This window comes from Cucumis sativus, chromosome 1, assembly GCF_000004075.3.
Source record: "Cucumis sativus cultivar 9930 chromosome 1, Cucumber_9930_V3, whole genome shotgun sequence".
In the NCBI taxonomy this organism is placed as follows: domain Eukaryota; kingdom Viridiplantae; phylum Streptophyta; class Magnoliopsida; order Cucurbitales; family Cucurbitaceae; genus Cucumis; species Cucumis sativus.
This window is the reverse complement of record NC_026655.2, coordinates 8,646,813-8,666,902: the sequence shown is the minus strand read 5'-3', so window position 1 is coordinate 8,666,902 and position 20,090 is coordinate 8,646,813. Positions and strand designations below refer to the sequence as shown.

General features: G+C 33.2%; 3 protein-coding genes across 4 annotated transcripts; 2 read left to right on the top strand and 1 right to left on the bottom strand.

The window, feature by feature from the left end:
* Nucleotides 1-744: 744 nt before the first annotated feature.
* On the top strand, nt 745-5,247 carry LOC101218484. Its single transcript, XM_004147235.3, has 4 exons — nt 745-902; nt 2,659-2,870; nt 4,731-4,879; nt 4,959-5,247. The coding sequence occupies exons 1-4, from the start codon at nt 857-859 to the stop codon at nt 5,044-5,046; spliced, it is 495 nt and encodes a 164-aa protein (XP_004147283.1). The 5' UTR covers nt 745-856; the 3' UTR covers nt 5,047-5,247.
* A 4,592-nt stretch (nt 5,248-9,839) lies between these two features.
* NRT2.2 (high affinity nitrate transporter 2.4-like) lies at nt 9,840-11,669 on the top strand (the record flags this gene model as incomplete). Its single annotated transcript, NM_001282134.1, is given in 3 exon segments — nt 9,840-10,649; nt 10,772-10,887; nt 11,005-11,669. Coding segments are annotated over 3 exon segments (1,591 nt in total), but the record flags the coding sequence as incomplete, so codon positions are not given.
* Nucleotides 11,670-17,345: 5,676 nt separating this feature from the next.
* Nucleotides 17,346-19,702, bottom strand: NRT2 (high affinity nitrate transporter 2.4-like). Of its 2 annotated transcripts, none has more exons than XM_031880533.1 (3): nt 18,840-19,702; nt 18,603-18,718; nt 17,346-18,485 (listed from the first exon to the last, which is right to left on the bottom strand). In XM_031880533.1, the coding sequence occupies exons 1-3, from the start codon at nt 19,647-19,649 to the stop codon at nt 17,819-17,821; spliced, it is 1,593 nt and encodes a 530-aa protein (XP_031736393.1). In that variant the 5' UTR covers nt 19,650-19,702; the 3' UTR covers nt 17,346-17,818.
* Between the last annotated feature and the right edge of the window lie 388 nt (nt 19,703-20,090).

Sequence of the window (20,090 nt, the reverse complement as noted above, 5' to 3'; positions counted from 1 at the left end):
TTCAAATAAAAGTTTATTTGAAGGACACAATGTTTTAGTTACGGTGAGAGAATCTAATTGTTGGCATCAATATTCCATTATTTGAAATATATTTTTAAGTTCATATTCAATAAAATATTATTAAAGTTTGTTACTTATGGAGTAATTTTATTTTTTATTTATTGGATAACTTCGTCTTTTCTCTTTAATCTAAAATTCTAATGCAAACCTACTAACTAATTAATATTAAAAGCTAAGATAGGTTTAGTTTGATTAATGGAAGCCAACTTCAGAATCCTCCTTGTTGTATTGTAGGGTCAAATTTGGGAGACATTTTGAATACCTTACTAAACAAAACAATTTTGTTTTTCAAGCAATACAAAAACTATTGCAACAAACCTAAAATGGGGATGCTCATTATTATTGTTACCATTAAGTTGTGGACAATGATGAACATTTATCTATATCATCATTTTCTTTTTTGAAACTTGCATCATAATATTTATAACTATTATCTACTTTCATTTATTATCTTTTCATCTATCTTAAAATACATACTTGTGTATTGCCATCAAGTATAAAATTCAAATTTATATGGAAAAGAATAGAATTTGCCAACAACCCGATTTGAAGACCTATTAATCATTTCAAAGATTCAAGGGACCAAATTGAAATAAACCTAAAAATTTGTAGTCTTTTTAAAATTAACATTACGTAGTACTAAAGAATTGCGTAGAAAAAAGAAAGAAAAAGAAAAAAAAATCATAAAGCAAAATGCGTCGGTCTCTGCTGCTTCTTGAAAATATCTGTGAAAAGATAAGCAGGGACCCAAGACTTTGGGAGCGCCAAGCAACTACATACTGGAGTTTGTTTCTCAATGGAGCTAACTCTGCCTACCCCCTTGTTTGTCTCCATCCCCAAGAGTACGCTTTAATTCTTTATCTCATTTCCATTTCTCTGTTTCCCAATTCATATCATCACACACTTAACTTACCCATGTTTCCAATTTGGGTTTTTTCCAATTGAAGTTTATGCTCGAGACTCATATTAAGTTTCAGAGATTGATGTAATTCAATTATCCGTTCTTTCTCTCTCGTCTTTCTGCAAGAGGGGTTCAGTCAGTTTCTTTGTCTATATGCGGATTTTCAATGATTATGTGACTTTTGTTTTATTGGAGTTGTTTTGCATAATTTGGTTGTGCTGGACAGCTTTGAGAGACTAGACTTTGTTGGTCTGCTATTATTAATGTGATTGTTTAGTTGCTTACTCATCTATATTGTAGTTTAATCAAGATGAACATTGGTTGGCTGTTCGCTAGCAGTTTTTAGTTGTTTGAAACGTTTGGAATAAGACTCTTCAGTTATATGATGGTTGACAGTGAAGAGTGTTGTATCACATTGCTGGAATTAACGTCATATACTAGTTCATGATTAAGATCTTCTATATCTAGTAAATTATGGTGAAGGGAATATAACCAAATTTGCGAAATCTAGATCATAAAGTAGTGCAGTGTGCCACTCTTGAAGACATTGGTTTTGTATTGAGGGTGCTTTAAGAGCACTTTGTAAGTGCCTGTTGTCACGAGGAGAAGCCCTTTAGTTTCTCTTGAGGATGACAAGGTGTCATTGATGTTGTGATCCAGAACAATGTCTCAAATTCATGTGGAAGACACAATCTAAAGTTGCCTTTAGGAGGTTGTGGCATGTTATTTATGACATGCTGGCGGAGCCAGCTATTTGAAGGTGGTTGGTTGTTTAGAAAGTTTTCGTAGCTGTTACGTCGTAGTTCTTTTCGTTACATTCCATTAGAAGGCCACATTTGATGTGTGTGTGCTAGTGTCACAAATTGAACATGATCTATTTTTAGGAGGATGTGTGGTAGTTCTTTTACAACCTTACTTGAACATGATCTATTTTTTAGCTTGTACAACTGTGTCCTTGCGTTCTACCAACTAAATTTTATCTATAAGATGACCTTCCTCACCTAAGTGCTACTGCTGACTACCTTGGAACGAAACTCTGTATCTCATTTTGTTTAGCCACATATTTGGCTCTCCTCTTCCCAAAGTTCAACTTTAGTCGATTTCATCATTGATCCATTGCTCATGCTATTGAACAACTTTTTGTCAATTCCTTCGTAAGCATCCAATGTTTATTTGGGAATGCTTACGTAAGTGTTTACAAGCTTCAATATGACAAGTTGAAATTGTAGCAAAATCCGGGAGATCAGTCATTTTGATGCTTCTACTTGGTCCACCAATAGTTAATTATGATGCCTTTTTATACCCGTTCGTATATTTTCATCAATAAGTGTCCTACTGATAATTTACTTCACGTAGACCTCACTTTTTTTTCATTTATTTTATTTTTTTTTCCTTCCTTTTTATATTTCTGTTATTATTTTAACAGGTTATGCTCACAAGACCATCTTCTTTACCTGTTGCATTTAGAATTAAAAATTAGATTTGATAAATTTTATTAAATCATCTCTCTGAAATTAGGGGATAAAAATTTGTTGGTTAAAGCTCTAAAATCGAAACATGTGAGCAAACCATGCGTGAATTTATTATTTCTTTCCTCTAGACTTGTTAGTTCACACAGTGCTGTACTGGAATCTACATTATGAACTTATGCTATTACGTCAAAACTTTCTGCTGATTGGAATGCTGTTCATGTGAAGTCGTTAGGAATTCTAAACCCAACAACAATGGCCTTTGCTTGTTGGACTCCAATCCTCTTTCAGCTGATGTGAAACTACAAGGAGGAAGAAGAACATTGACTATAGCTTCTTCTCTACCTGAAACCGCTGCTTCTGTGGCAATTGCTGCTACAGTTGTAGGTGCAGCAGCCACCTTTCTTTCCAGAAGAAACAAAAATTCTGAGGCAGTGGAGGTGTGCTTTTACATATGAAACACTGTTTTTTGCCATTACCTTATTGTCAAGTTTCTGGAATCTGCATCTTGTCAGTTACACTGTTTTTGTGTCATTATCTAAGAAGCACGGGCACTTGCATTTAGCTTACATGTCCACGTACATGTTTGTTACTTGGACACTCCAACACTTGTTTGACACACATCAAATACTTGTTGGCACAATAGACATGTTAGACTTTAAAAGTTGGGTCAAATATTTGTTAGACATGTATCGAACACTTGTTTCATGCTAAATAGACACATAGTAGTTTAAGATAAAAATAATAAAATTTGAGGGTAAAATACATCAAGTTCATTTTTTAAGCATATAGATGCGCTTATTGGATTTGAATTTCTTTCTTATATAGAAAGGATATATATTTTAGACACTAAAAAGTGTTTTCTTATCATGTTCACATCCTATTTTTAAAATAATGTGTCACCATGTCTGTGTTATGTCTTACTCATGACTCAAGTTCATATTTGAGTTTCTTATCTACCAGATTTTGGTTATTGAACTACCCCTATGCTCAAATGCTTAAGTTGATATGTGCATTTGATCTTTTATTCATATTCTTAATAGAGTAGATTACTTGCGGACTTGAAAATCAACACAATACCTGAACCTGACTAGCAATATATTTTTAGGAAGAAATAGTGTTAAAGAGGTTCGTACATTGAATTTCCAGTCATAACATGCTAAATGGCCATTTTTCTTTTCTTTTGTGTCTTTTAAAGAAGCAATTGAATTGAAGTATGAAAATTATAAAAGGGAAGAAAGTTAAGTCTTGGGGCTTTTTAACCTAATGAATTTTTTTTTAAAGAAAATCCTTAATTCTTGCAATCTTTTAAAAATAATGAAACAGCCCCCTGGCTCAGGGCTTTAAGCCTTGGGGCTTCACAAAAGGCGTGTGCTTGAGGCACACCTTATTTAATGAGCCTCACCTTTCCAAGGCGAGGTTCTAGACCTGCCTTGAGCTAGGCACACGCCCAAAAGGGGTTTTTAAAGCACTAGGTCATCTTAAAGAGTTTTTACTTCTTTCTGAAAAGATGACCCAAAAGAGCAGTGGAGAGGAGAGCTTTTGGATTCTTTGGGAGAGCCAGAGACCAATTGAAAGCATATCCTTCTGAAAAGATGATGCACCGTTTGAGGATGTAAGATCATGGATGGGATCCTTCTTTGGAGCTCATTTTGCGTGTTTGTTGCCATATTTATCTTTCCATATATATAATATATATTTTAAAATCTCTTTTTAAGTACAACTTGAAGGTGGGGAAATTAGAACTTGGAACCTCTTGTCCTTGGGAACATACAGAAGCCAGTTAAGCTAAACTCATGTTGGCTTATCTCTCTATATTGCCTCTGTTAAAAGAGTTTGCAGAGCATCTCCCTTTTGTTCTGAATCACTAAACATGGATTTAGTGGAAAACATACCATTGGATTCCAAAAGGATTAAGGTGTAAGGCAGACAAGTAATTTTTTTTAAACAACAAATGTGGAGTATGGTGATTTGGACCTCTAACCTAGAAAGAATTACATGCCAATTAACTAAGCTAGGCTCATATTGCTTATGTTGGTGATAGAAAGTGGTTTAATTCTGCCTATTCGGCTATGTCCTCACTCTTAAGATTTTTTAGTTTTATGTTCCAAATGTCAAGATCTATTGGCAACAAATCCTTTACAGCAGCATTTTTCTGGTTTCCATAAACCTTACAGTACTACTACTAAACTCAAATATTTTAAATTGGTGTGGTTGTGTTACATTAGATCTTTTCTTTTCTACTGACTTATTTTGTGGATTGTCTGAAATTAATGCAATGGTTTCCCTTTAAATTTCAGGTTCCTTTGATAACATGCGAAGATTGTGGTGGTTCAGGCTTATGTTCTGAATGCAAAGGTGAAGGATTTGTGCTTAAGAAACTGTCAGATGAAAATGCAGAGCGGGCGAGGTTGGCTGCGAAGAATATGGCCACTCGATTCACCGCAGCGTATGATTTTCTTGACACACTCTCCTCTTTTTAGGAAGCTTCTACTTTCAACTAATAATCTGACTTTAATCTTTCTCAGGCTTCCTAAAAAATGGAGTTACTGTTCCAAGTGCTCTTCTGCTCGTTCTTGTAGTACTTGTGGTGGCAGTGGGACGTTGAACTCTTAGTTAGAAATTTTAATAAAGTGATGAATTCTTTACAAATGTACATGAGAGTTTAGATCACAAACGCTGGTCTTATTGTTTAAAGGAAATTTGACTTTGTTCTTTTATGAGTTTGCTGAATCAGTTTAGAGTTAAACATATTGTAAATATTAACATTGACAAATAGGTGAATCTAATGCACAAGTCTTACAATGTTAAAAACAACATGAAAGACAGCAAGTCAAATTAATTAAGAGAAAAATTACAATGATGTATCTATTTGCGTTAGACATTCTCTATATTGATTGTTAAATAGCTTATTTAGTGTAGGCTCCTCCTAAACTCAAGATTCCCTCTTTTTGTTGCACAAAGAGTCTTCTCCTTTGCTTGTGGCTTTGGGTTACGGGGTTCTAATTTGCCCAATCCCTCTTTCCAAGCTTCAATCGTCACCTTAGCACCATCTTCATGTGATTGAATCCAAGAAGACACTTCCTCTTGTGTATTCTTCATGGGTGACGATGACCTTGATCAATGTCATCTTCCCTCGGTGGGTAATTGTCATTCAAGTTCGTCCTAGCCATTAAGTAGTAAACTTTTTGCGTAATTGATGTCACTTATTGATGCCAAATTTGGACAGGAAAATTAAAACACATCAGACCTTCACGTGAAAATAAGAGCAGATTTATAGTTTGGGGAAGTGTGACTTACAAGATGAATAGACATGCACACTAGTGTGTGTTCGCAACACAAGCTTTGATTTTAATATTTTCTAGTATTATACTATTTAATGACATTTAAGTAGGATAATTTAGTCTTTTTTACAAAGAATTACGGTTTTATATTTTGGAAAACTATTTTAAGTTTTGCTATTAGATTATTTTAAGAAAAATTTGACGATGAATCAAATTTATCCGTTGTGTTTGTCCGTTGTGTTTGTTTCAAGTTTAGCCAGAGAACTTCTTGAATTTTCCATTTAAGTTTGACCTGCATGTTCAGAACATTCAAACAACATGATCATCTTATCTTGTGAAGTGTTTAAATAATCTTGAATAGAGAATTTGTTCTTGTCTAAAATATTTGATTTTAAAGCAATCCGTGTCTAACACAATTCTTAGGGTTGAAATCATATTGATTCGGGTTTTAGTGATTGCAATTTCATACCAAGTTTTGTGAGGCTAGACTTTGGGCTTGATCAAGGCTAAACATGCTAGTTTGGACCAAGCCCACGCTAACTCCCTTTGCCAATATTTAATTTGGTTCTAATTTGTCTCTTAGGCTCGAATTAGGTCATCTTGTTAACTTTGTTATATCTTAGTTGTTTATTAAATGATGCTTGTCCAAAATCTGTTATAGAAATGAGATGGATTACTTGTAGTAATTAGGATTACATTTTTTTATCAGGGTGAGGCCCAACCTTGATTCTCATTACATAGTGCAGTAAACACAATGAATAAATATGAGGGTGCATTGGGTTCTCTACCTTTTGTATTTTCATTGATGGATTAAAGTTGCAGGTGCCTGAACATGGCCTGAGGGCAATAGAGAAGGCAATATTGGATCCAAAAATAATGAATTATTTCTTAATCGTAATACAATCACATACTAAACATATTCTTGTAAACTAGAAAAGCTGATAACATAACGAGAACAATGAGCAGACTGTTTCCAGTGTGGAGTCCTAAAAGTTTGATGTGTTAAAAGTGACATTTTCTTCCTAGCACACCATAATGTTATATATGCGTAGTGAATTATGTTTATGGGTAAAGATTGGGGCTCATTTTAATTTGTCTTTTTTAATGTGAATGCCAAATTGACACAACAACGTCATTGTCAACCTCTATATTTATATATGGTCACATATTCATGTACGTATCATACTATTAATCCCTACATATTAAAACCTATGAAACATTTTACAAATTCAACTCATGTCTAATCAAAAACTAATTCAAAGTCGTATCTAATAACATTAATTTTGGAGCAAATAACTCTAAGAGTTGATGAAAGGGTAAGGTAGGCAATGTAAGGTTATCATTTGTCTCCAAGAGACCAAGTTTAGCAATAGCAGTTAGGAAGAGCTTACAACCATAAATTATTATTGTCCTAGTTTCTATATTGAATAAAAACATAATATAAGTTGACCCTAAAAACAAGAAGCAATAGACATAAATGAGATGAGATGGTGGGTCATTCTATATGATCACAACTACGTAGGATTGACCACTTTAACGTGTCATTCATACAAAAACAAATTATTGAACAAAGCCCCTACGTAATAACGTGGTTATTGATTTGTCAAAATGAGTATAGTTCAATTGACAAAATGTTAGTTAAAAATAAAATGTTGAAGTGTTTACACTTTCAACTTCACACTTAAATATTAATTTTTGAAACATATCCCTCGTTTTTTTTTTTTTTTTGAATTTTCTTGTCATCCGTTTTCATTTTATTAAAAAAAGCAATTGAATTCTTAGCCAAATTCTAGTAGAGAAACAGAAAATTTAAGACTACTTTAAAGGAGAATACTAACATAATTACAGTTTAAAGGTGAAAGTAGTATTTATAGGGACCGAAAATTTCAAACTCTCACGTATAATCAAAATGAAAATAGTGGAGTAACTTCATATGATTGTAAAACTAAGATTACTACAATTCACTAGGCATGCACACGTAGGGATTGATACAACAATTTTGGTTTGGAGCATTGAAATAATGGATTTGTAGAGAGTAGAGAGGACACAATAAAACTCCATATGATTGGAGCTTTCGTTGACTTAGGAATAATAATGTGCAAAAGAGTTGAAAATGTGTTACAACCAATTGGCTTTGGTTGTTGGGAGAATTGATTAAATCAAAAAATAGCATTCATATCTATTGGTCATACCTTTTATTTAATCATGTAATGCATTTTTTTTAATAAGAAAGGTTTAGATGTACAACTACTCAATTTGTAAATTAATATTGAATGTCCTTTTGATGATGTAATTTTATTTAATAAGGAGATGGGAATCCCCAACCAATAGAGAAGTACTTCACAAGCTTAATTCTTTTCTCAAATATATATATCATTCTTTATTTGATTCTCGTCAACAATGCTTTTAGTTTGGATTTCTTAAAAATTAATATAAGTTTAAGAGAACGTTTTATCCACAGGGTAAAGTTAACATGTTGGAATTAAATTTTTTTTGTTGGAGATGTACAATTACAAGATATAGTGTTTTTTATATATATAAAAGGTAGAGAAAGAGAGTAAATTAAAGCTACTTGATGAATGTGAAAAATAGATCTAAAAGGTGGAAGGATAAAATTTCTCAATATGTAAAAAATAGATCAGAAATAGGTTGGGGAGACTTTAAATAATGCAGCTAGTGTTTGGAAATTTGAAAACTTTATATAGGATGGTGAATTTTAAAAACTTCATTTTCAAGTAATTTATTAGAAATAAAATTTTTAAATCTATTAATAAACTAAGACTTTGTTGTATGATACATGTTTATAAGTATAAGTATGGACTAAACTTGTAATAATTACCTATTATCTAAAATTAAAAGATTTATTTTAACTTTGGAAACAAAATACATATTCTCTTTCTCTATGTATTTATCAACATACATATATATACTTTTATTTGGCTTTTAGACACACATGGGTCCAAATAATACCTGCTTTGATTACTTCACACTTAAACAAACTTGCTTCATCTTAACTCTTTTGGTAGCACATATTCTAACTTAAAGTTAACAAAAAAATAAAAATAATCATACATCCACTTATATACATACACATACGCACATATTTCACAAAATGGTAGAGAAAAAAAGTGGTGAGTAAACGATAAAAATTTTTATACTTTATTCATTTTCTTGGAAGAATTTAATGAACATGTTATCACTCTTTAGATGATTAAACATAGTTCCGGTAGAGTTTAGAGAGGTGTGATATATATCCCTTTAATAATTCTAGAGGTGCTTCTGTATGTATATATATATGATATTTTTCTCTAATAATAAATTAATATCTTTTCATATAAATGTGACTGATACAAAAATCACGTAAATCTTTATATTCTCATCTTTAATGTTTACATTTTTTCTCTTTCTAATTTATTTGTCACTTTTATAATACTTTAACATTTATTTTACAATATAATAGAAATATCAATTCACCGACAAGCTCGTATTCATGTCAAAGTCATGAAAATATTGTTTATCTATATTAACTATAATGTATTTAACCCTTAACAAGTTAAAGTGACAAAAACTCATTATACTTGATTTAACACAAAATGTAAATAGTTTGTCTATTTTATTATTTTCTACCATTTCCACAAAATTTAAGATTTAATCTTCTATCTCTAAAACAAAATTAACCATTAATAAAACTCGAAAGAGCAGGAAATGAATGGTGAAGATTAAAAAGGTTATATGTGGTCTAAATGAAAGCCATTTGAGGTATTTAAATACATATAATTAATGTATAGACGATGAGAAGTTTTAAATCCAAAGGCCTAAACATACAAACATATAATTAAATGTATTAGAGTTGAGTTGTCACTTGACAGACTTTATAATACTAATATTTTTGTAGCCTTAAACTGTATTTGATCCTTTGGGATATACGATGGGACCTTTCAAAATTTCAAACTTCCATATGCGGCTACTGGATATTCCCTTTCTCAATTCCATAATCTATACTTTTATTAGCCTTTCACCATTTATAAATAACCTCAAACTCATCATACAATTTACAAACATCATTAACTTTCTGGCTCTATTTGACTTCGTTCATTCTTCAGCCAAAACAACAACAACAACAAAATGGGTGATGTTGAAGGTTCTCCAGGAAGCTCAATGCATGGAGTGACTGGAAGAGAACAAACCTTTGCATTCTCTGTAGCTTCCCCGATCGTCCCAACTGACACCACGGCTAAATTTGCATTACCGGTCGACTCGGAGCATAAAGCTAAGGTTTTCAGGATATGGTCTCTAGCCAACCCCCACATGAGAACCTTCCACCTTTCTTGGGTTTCCTTCTTCACATGCTTTGTGTCCACCTTCGCAGCCGCCCCTCTCGTCCCCATCATTCGCGACAACCTCAACCTGACGAAAGTCGACATCGGGAACGCTGGAGTTACATCTGTTTCTGGGAGTATCTTCTCTCGTCTTGTGATGGGGGCTGTGTGTGACCTTCTTGGACCACGCTATGGATGTGCGTTTTTGATAATGTTGTCGGCTCCGACGGTGTTTTGTATGTCGTTTGTGTCGGATGCTGCTGGTTACATAGCGGTTAGATTCATGATAGGGTTTTCGCTAGCGACGTTTGTGTCGTGTCAGTATTGGATGAGTACAATGTTTAATAGTCAGATAATAGGGCTTGTGAACGGGACAGCAGCTGGGTGGGGTAATATGGGAGGAGGAGCAACTCAATTAATAATGCCATTGTTGTATGAAGTTATTCAGAGAGCTGGTGCTACTCCTTTTACTGCTTGGAGGATCGCTTTCTTCATTCCTGGTTTCCTTCATGTTCTTATGGGCATTTTGGTTTTGACTCTTGGTCAAGACTTGCCTGATGGTAACCTTGCTAGTCTTCAGAAGAAGGGAAACGTTGCCAAAGACAAATTCTCCAATGTATGTATAATTAACTTCTCCTCTTATATATATTATAATCTCTCTCATATTTATGCTTTACTAGTTAATTAATCATCATCTCTAATAATAAACGTTTATTATATATATCCTCTTCCTCACAGGTCTTGTGGTATGCTGTGACCAATTATCGAACTTGGATCTTCGTCCTCCTCTATGGCTACTCCATGGGGGTCGAGCTTTCCACCGATAACGTCATTGCCGAATATTTCTACGATAGGTAACATAATTAAATTATATTACTATGTTTTTGTTGTGATTTTAATTGTAGGTTAGCTACATCGTCAACAAGCAAAGCGAACTAAAGTACTTGTGTTTCTCGTGTATGTTAAAACAGGTTCGATCTAAAGCTTCACACAGCGGGAATCATTGCAGCAACATTCGGGATGGCGAATCTAGTGGCTAGACCGTTTGGAGGGTATGCGTCTGACGTAGCAGCGCGATACTTTGGGATGAGAGGAAGGTTGTGGGCACTATGGATCCTACAAACATTTGGGGGAGTGTTTTGCATGTGGCTGGGTAAAGCAACCAAGTTGCCAATAGCAATAGCGGCAATGATATTGTTCTCAATAGGAGCACAAGCAGCATGTGGAGCAACATTTGGTATAATTCCATTCATATCAAGGAGATCTCTGGGAATAATATCAGGACTAACAGGAGCTGGTGGAAACTTTGGAAGTGGTTTAACACAACTAGTATTCTTCTCAACAACAAAATACTCAACTGACACAGGATTGTTTTTGATGGGAATAATGATTGTTTGTTGCACTCTTCCAGTAACTTTGGTTCATTTCCCTCAATGGGGAAGCATGTTTCTACCACCAACTAAACATGTTGAAAAATCAACTGAAGAATTTTATTATGGTTCTGAATGGACTGAGGATGAAAAGAAGAAAGGTTTGCATCAACAAAGTATTAAGTTTGCTGAGAACAGCAGATCTGAACGTGGTAGACGTGTTGCTTCAGCTCCAACTCCACCAAATACAACTCCTTCTCGTGTTTAATATTAGAACAATGTAACATATAGTAATGTTTAATATAATGTGTTTTCTTTGCTTTTTGTCATATGTATGTTTGTGACTTTATTCATGACCTTAAAGGCAAGGCAACCACTCTAAATTGAAGTTATGAAAATGAGTTCATATTTTGTTTGCTAAATGGATCTCTAGTGGTTTATCTTTTTAGTACTTTGTATTTTGTATGATTATGTGTAGATTGGGATTGTGTGTTGCATAATGAGACTTTGGATGCATCTTATTTGGCGTTTTGTGTTTGGATTCAACTAAAAGGTTTCTATCTTCTTTTGATGTTGAAAGTAATTAATTATAGTTGATTGCTTTGCTGATATCATATACGGAAGGTTGACTTATTCTTACTTCTGAGGTGTTTGGGGAAAGGCTTTTCAGTAGACTACAACGAGAATGAACAGAAATATATATAATGGAGAAATTAAAAAGAAAGAAATAAAATCCCCAAGTTTTAGCATTTTAGAATCTCTATTTTGTATACACATAGGGATCGTGTTACATAATGAGACTTTGGATACAACTTATATTTGGGATTTTGTGCTTGGATTCAACTAAAAGGTTTCTCTCTTCTTTTTGATATTAAAAGCTAGTGATTTAGATTACTTTGCTCATATAGCATCTAGGGAAGGTTCACTTATTCCTCCTTTTGAGGAGCATATTTTAATGTGTGAAAGATATAATGGTATTAAAGTAATAAAAGGTTTTAGGTAAAAAGTAATGATGCAGATATTGATAACCCACTTTGGTGCAAAATCACTTATGTCCAGGGCATGTAGTATGACCAATGGAATGAAACTTCACTATATACAAAGTTTAACAATTACAACAAAAGTATTTATTTGACATAATACTATTCAGTGACTCTCATATAGCTTGCTCTTCAACATTCGACTTGGCTCCCCCTAAGTTTGAGCTTTCCTCTCACTTCCACAATATGCTCATTCAAGCTCTATATGAGATCCACTCAATACAATATGCCTAGGCTTCCTCCCAAGAGTGAGATCCCCTCACATTCACTATATTTAGGCTCTCCAAAATACAATATCAATATCGAATGTCTCTTAAGTTCTACAATGGCTACCGAACCAAAAGTCTCAATGACAAGTACAAGAATTTTTCATTATCAATACATGAATATCGACGCTTAGACAAACCCTAAACTCAAAATGTTCACTGTACACCCACTTTTCTCATGAGACCCTAAAAATGAATGATAACACAAAAATATGAGTAGCTATGGAAATATCTATTTTTGGAGAGAATAAAGGTTGAAGATAAATATTCCACAAAAATATATGCAAATCAATCTTTCATATATGAAAAGAATATTTTGTTGATGCAGTTGACGCCAATGTTCTTCACGATGTCTTGATACGTTGTCTAACATGTTGCACAAATTTTGCCTTTAATAAAATCTGTCAGCCAATACAGTAAAACAATGTCGACAGAACTTTTTTTAAAAAAATTAGTGAGAGTTGTTGGTGGTCTAGTAACACTTTGTATGTTCAAAATGTGGTTAGTTGCCTTTACTAATTCCACCACCCTTTCTGTGACTTATTAAAAAAGTCATTTATGGATGATCTAATACATAATTTGGAGGAAGTAGTGCTCAGTTTTTGGTGTTGAAAACAAAGGTGTGGGGCTTACCGGTGCCCCCTTATGATATAAGGGAGGTTGAGGATATAATGTTATCTTCGACGAGAGGCCGATCAACACCACACCCTCACCCTCGACCATGTTGAGGTTGAGAGAGTCCCAATTTATCCTATAATCGTGCCCTCGAGATTCAATATGCACTCATTTGGTTCACCGACTAGTGGAGGCTTATGCCAAACTTTACTTAATTAAGTAAGCAACTGATAATTTGATGGAGTAATGAGTCATAATCTCATTTAAGCCTATTGTAATATTTTTGGTCGAGTTGGTATGATATTTTGGACAGTTTCCCTATTTTATTCAACATAAATTACCTATTACAAATATACTTTTAGCCCTTCTCAAATGTTACGTTTTCTAGGTTTGTTGGAGATTTAAATTATATCTTATTATCGCCTACTTTACCCCTTCAAGAGTTCTTAGAGTTATTTGCTCTATTTTGTTCTCTTAATATAATATTAAAATATATCACCTAGGCCTTGGTTGAATGTATATGAGTTTAGTTTTAAACCTTTTTTTTTTTTCTTCTACCTTTTAATTATTCATCTTTGCCTCAAACATATATACCAACATGTGGGTTATTGATAGTGATGTTATATATTGCTTCAATTTTGCTATATATCATTCACATGCCACAAAATCATTAACGTTTAAATATTACTAATTTTGGTCGTGTATGTGGTTGTAACTTAGGTGTATTTTGATTTTTGTATTTTTAAAATATTCATTTCATTTATGTACTGCACTCATTCTAGTTGAAATAATGAATAATATCTTTTAAAGTAAAGAGACCAACGTTTAGAACGGTACAAAACTAATTAAAAATGAGTTTTGATAAGTATATGGACCAAAGTTGTATTTATAAACAAAATAATAAAAGAGGCATTTTTAAAAAGTGACAAAATAAGTTATAATAATTAACTTTATAACACATACATTATTATTTATGAAAATAGCAAAACGTAAAGCCTAGTCCACACATATAATTATAAAATTTGAATTTGATTATTTTTGTTATATTTGCAAAATCATCACCCTTACAAATATTTTCTTAAAAATATTTTTGTAAAAACTATAATTAAAATTAAAAGGAGATAAATTGTCTCCACAAGAACATTTAATTTGATTAAATTGAACCCTAAATTATTTAGTAGCCAGGCTGCAACAAAAACTGCTTTTAGTGATAAAAATTTATTGCAACAAAAAATATCATTCATATATAATTAAATTTATGTTGAGGATAATTTTAGAAAAAAAATATATTTTCAAAACTCTCTACAAACAAGGTACCAATTTTAATAATATCAAGTAGGGCACATATTTCCACTAAATAGGCCAAATATAAATAAAATGGTTAGTTGAGTCTCATATGAAGAACTTTTCTTAATAATATCAATTTTTGATTCATTTTCAAAGTTACATAAAGGAAGGGAAATTGTAAAAAATACAAAATATGAAAAAAATGAATGATTTTTTGTGTTTGAATGATTTTTTATTGTGTTGTATAGTTAATTAACTTTTTTTTAATTATTATTCTTGAAAAAAACTTTAGATAGAAAAGTATATTTAAGTTGAGTTGATGAAAATTATATTTACTCGTATTTAGATAATTCTCCACGTTAATCTTTAAAGCATCATAATACATCATTTCCACGTTAATCTTTAAAGCACTACAATTCATCATTTTCATTAATTTGTGAATAATTTTTTTCTAAATGTACAATGATTGATGTAACATTAGATAGAAAACGATTAATTGAAGTAATAGGGGTGATTTTTGGAGTAGCTTTTTATCTTTTTATCTTCTTCTATTACTTTTGTTCTTTACTCAGTTATTGAACAAATTATATATCTTTGTACAATTGTACCCTAGGATTTTGGGTGAAGAACCATTTTATTAGGGTTTAGGGTGGGGAATTAATAGGGAAACGTTGGCAAAATTCTTTCTTCCCTGGGTATTGGATATGAGTAGAGTTCATAAATCATAACCCAAGTCTTAGCTAGCTAACATATATATTAATTATTAAAATTATGAAAAATATCAAATAGAGCCACATCAACAAGATGAACACAATAATAATTCAATTTTGAAAGCACAGATGACAATAATGAATATGCAGTTGATTATAATATAAAGTAAAATATGTGTCACATTCCAATCATTTTTTTAAAGTCAAACTTGCCCCAGATAATATCATCAAACTTTGTGCAATCAAATTTATATATTAAAAAGAAAAGAAAAGGCTTTGGTTGAATCTAACCACAAAATGCCATTTTGGATGGATCCATTGAGTCAGATTACAAAGAGATCCCATAATACTAAAAAATTCCACATTGGATTCTATTAGCCAACATAAGTTTAGGCTCACTTCTTTTGGTTTTTAGCTGGAGAAGGTTTATCATTTGCTTTTAGGTATATAAAAGTGCAATATTATATATTATTATTAAATATAAACCCTAAACTAGAAATATATATCAATCCGTCTCTATAATCGTTATTATTATTTTAATTTCAAGTTGGGATATAGACCAAAACACCTATTGATTTAGTTGTGTAACGTCTAATATTTATATGGGAGTGCAACCACATATTATATGTGTCTGTGCGCCCGTGCTTACATTGGCTAGTAAGAAAATCAGCATAGCGATTACGTAAAATTTGTTTGATTGAAGATTGAAAATTGAAAACGAAAATGATTAAGTATGTTTAAATTTGTAAATATAATCATGGATACTTGTAATTGAGTGGTAAGATTGGCTGGCACATCAAATCTCATTGCACAAAATAAATCATTTGTATAAATTAAATACGACTCTTTAAAATTTTTAAGTTTATTTTGATGATATATTCTATTTATATAGTTTATAATTAACCTTTCATGTAAGATATATTTTGGATATTAGTTGGTATATTCTTACCCTAATCTCTTTTTATGTGTTGAACACGTGTCTTTCAAGTTGACTTGGGGTAGTTTAAATATTTAATTTTAGATATTAAAATTAGTTTAGTTAAATGTAGAGGGTGATGAAGTTCCAATTTTTCACAAAAAGGTGAAATTAGGTTTCTCGCATGATAACTTAAGTCTATATTCTTGGAGTAGTCGAGTGAGACTATTTATTATAAGTATATATCAATTAACACATGCCTACGATAAGGGGTTGAATGACGTACTTCAACCTAACTTGATTGTTTTCTAATTTGCACATCTTTATTCAACTAATTGATTAGTCAATCCAAACCTGGAAGCACTAGCATTTCCTTAATTGGGACACATGTTCCCATATGCCTTTCCTTGATATACCCCTATAAATTTGGACCTTAGCTTGAGGAACTATCAACTATCCTAATTATTTGAGGAAATTTTCAAACTTCTTGATCCCATATTTCAACCCCCAATCTTGATTTTCTCAACCATTATTGTGGACATATTTCCACAAAGTTTGATGAATCATATATGCCAACTTGATCAATATTATCTTAATTAACCATATATAACCATTCTAATTATTGATGGGTTAAATAACAATTTAACCCTTAAAAACATATATAAAAAAACTAAATTAATAAATAAGAGTATAAAATAAGACAAAAATAATATTAATGTTTAATTAACTAATGGAAAAAGTCTCCTCTTCCCCAAGTATTGGAAATTAAATTACCTTTGATCAAAACCCTATATAACCCTGCATATATATATTAAAATGATGTAGAATGTTAATCATACAGCCACACAACTTGGTGCAACTTGGTACATCAACATGATGAAACCCAATAAAAGTTGTATATAAAATTGTGGAATCACCAACTGATGACTTTTAATTTATAACATAAAGGTCCCACTCCAATTATGTCTCAAAAGTTAGGAACAAGTCAAACATTTCCCTACATGATATCACCAAATAAAATCCAACTCAATAACTTTTAATGTTTAAAATTAGTCGAATCCAATCACAAAAAGCCATTGAATCAAGTGTGTGCATCCCACAAGGGCCATTATAAAACTCACATTAATTCCATCAAACTCTTTTCTTAATACAGAACAAGATTCCCAAGAATATACTAAAAAACTCCCAATTGCATCCTTTTACATCACCTCCAAAATATAACCCATTTTGCTAGTTTCATCCGGGGGAGTTTTCACAGCATATACTTTCCGATTCAAAATACAACAAAAGTACATCAAAATGTACAGAAAAAAAGAAAAGAAAAGAAATAAGAAATAGTAAAACAACAATCCTTTAATTTGGCGCATCTTAAAACACACTCATCTCTATCAATTTCTTCTCATCACTCAAGAAAAAAACCTTCACGTGGCAATTTATAATGGAACAATTCGATGAGTTACACAAACGATAGATGCCAGAAACCAGGACAGATGCTGGTTGACCATGATATATGCACCTAAGTATTTTTTTATATGCATATACAAAAAGAAAGCATTTTAATTAAAAGGTTTGATTTTTCATTCAAACATGAGTAGGAGTTGTATTTGGTGGAGTTGGAGCTGAAGCAACACGTCTACCACGTTCAGATCTGCTGTTCTCAGCAAACTTAATACTTTGTTGATGCAAACCTTTCTTCTTTTCATCCTCAGTCCATTCAGAACCATAATAAAACTCTTCAGTTGATTTTTCAACATGTTTAGTTGGTGGTAGAAACATGCTTCCCCATTGAGGGAAATGAACCAAAGTTACTGGAAGAGTGCAACAAACAATCATTATTCCCATCAAAAACAATCCTGTGTCAGTTGAGTATTTTGTTGTTGAGAAGAATACTAATTGTGTTAAACCACTTCCAAAGTTTCCACCAGCTCCTGTTAGTCCTGATATTATTCCCAGAGATCTCCTTGATATGAATGGAATTATACCAAATGTTGCTCCACATGCTGCTTGTGCTCCTATTGAGAACAATATCATTGCCGCTATTGCTATTGGCAACTTGGTTGCTTTACCCAGCCACATGCAAAACACTCCCCCAAATGTTTGTAGGATCCATAGTGTCCACAACCTTCCTCTCATCCCAAAGTATCGCGCTGCTACGTCAGACGCATACCCTCCAAACGGTCTAGCCACTAGATTCGCCATCCCGAATGTTGCTGCAATGATTCCCGCTGTGTGAAGCTTTAGATCGAACCTGTTTTAACATACACGAGAAACACAAGTACTTTAGTTCGCTTTGCTTGTTGACGATGTAGCTAACCTACAATTTAAATCACAACAAAAACATAGTAATATAATTTAATTATGTTACCTATCGTAGAAATATTCAGCAATGACGTTATCGGTGGAAAGCTCGACCCCCATGGAGTAGCCATAGAGGAGGACGAAGATCCAAGTTCGATAATTGGTCACAGCATACCACAAGACCTGTGAGGAAGAGGATATATATAATAAACGTTTATTATTAGAGATGATGATTAATTAACTAGTAAAGCATAAATATGAGAGAGATTATAATATATTAAGAGGAGAAGTTAATTATACATACATTGGAGAATTTGTCTTTGGCAACGTTTCCCTTCTTCTGAAGACTAGCAAGGTTACCATCAGGCAAGTCTTGACCAAGAGTCAAAACCAAAATGCCCATAAGAACATGAAGGAAACCAGGAATGAAGAAAGCGATCCTCCAAGCAGTAAAAGGAGTAGCACCAGCTCTCTGAATAACCTCATACAACAATGGCATTATTAATTGAGTTGCTCCTCCTCCCATATTACCCCACCCAGCTGCTGTCCCGTTCACAAGCCCTATTATCTGACTATTAAACATTGTACTCATCCAATACTGACACGACACAAACGTCGCTAGCGAAAACCCTATCATGAATCTAACCGCTATGTAACCAGCAGCATTCGACACAAACGACATACAAAACACCGTCGGAGCCGACAACATTATCAAAAACGCACATCCATAGCGTGGTCCAAGAAGGTCACACACAGCCCCCATCACAAGACGAGAGAAGATACTCCCAGAAACAGATGTAACTCCAGCGTTCCCGATGTCGACTTTCGTCAGGTTGAGGTTGTCGCGAATGATGGGGACGAGAGGGGCGGCTGCGAAGGTGGACACAAAGCATGTGAAGAAGGAAATCCAAGAAAGGTGGAAGGTTCTCATGTGGGGGTTGGCTAGAGACCATATCCTGAAAACCTTAGCTTTATGCTCCGAGTCGACCGGTAATGCAAATTTAGCCGTGGTGTCAGTTGGGACGATCGGGGAAGCTACAGAGAATGCAAAGGTTTGTTCTCTTCCAGTCACTCCATGCATTGAGCTTCCTGGAGAACCTTCAACATCACCCATTTTGTTGTTGTTTTGGCTTTAGTTGTATTATGAGAATGAAGAAGATAAAAACAAGAAAGGGTATTGTTGAAATGGGGAAGTGGGAGAGTGGAGGTATTTATAGTAGAGTTGAGGAGGTTGAGATTGTAAATAGATGTTTTGAAGGGGCAAAGAAGAGAATAAAGTTTAATTAATAGGATGAGAAAAGAGTTTCGCCGCATATTGGTTAGAGCTGAAAAGTCCCATCGTAAGTCCCAAAGGATTATACAGTTCATAGGCATTTGAAGAAAGTAGATGTGAGAGTTGGGAGCTGGTTGGCTTTGTGTTTGACCATTTTGGTAATGGGAAAAACTCCAAATCTCAACTTGTGTTGCTATGTTCACACGCTTGTAACCATAAAACCATACTGTAATTACTTCACCCTTGAAGTGGACAAATACTAGGGTTTTGTTTTCTCCAACA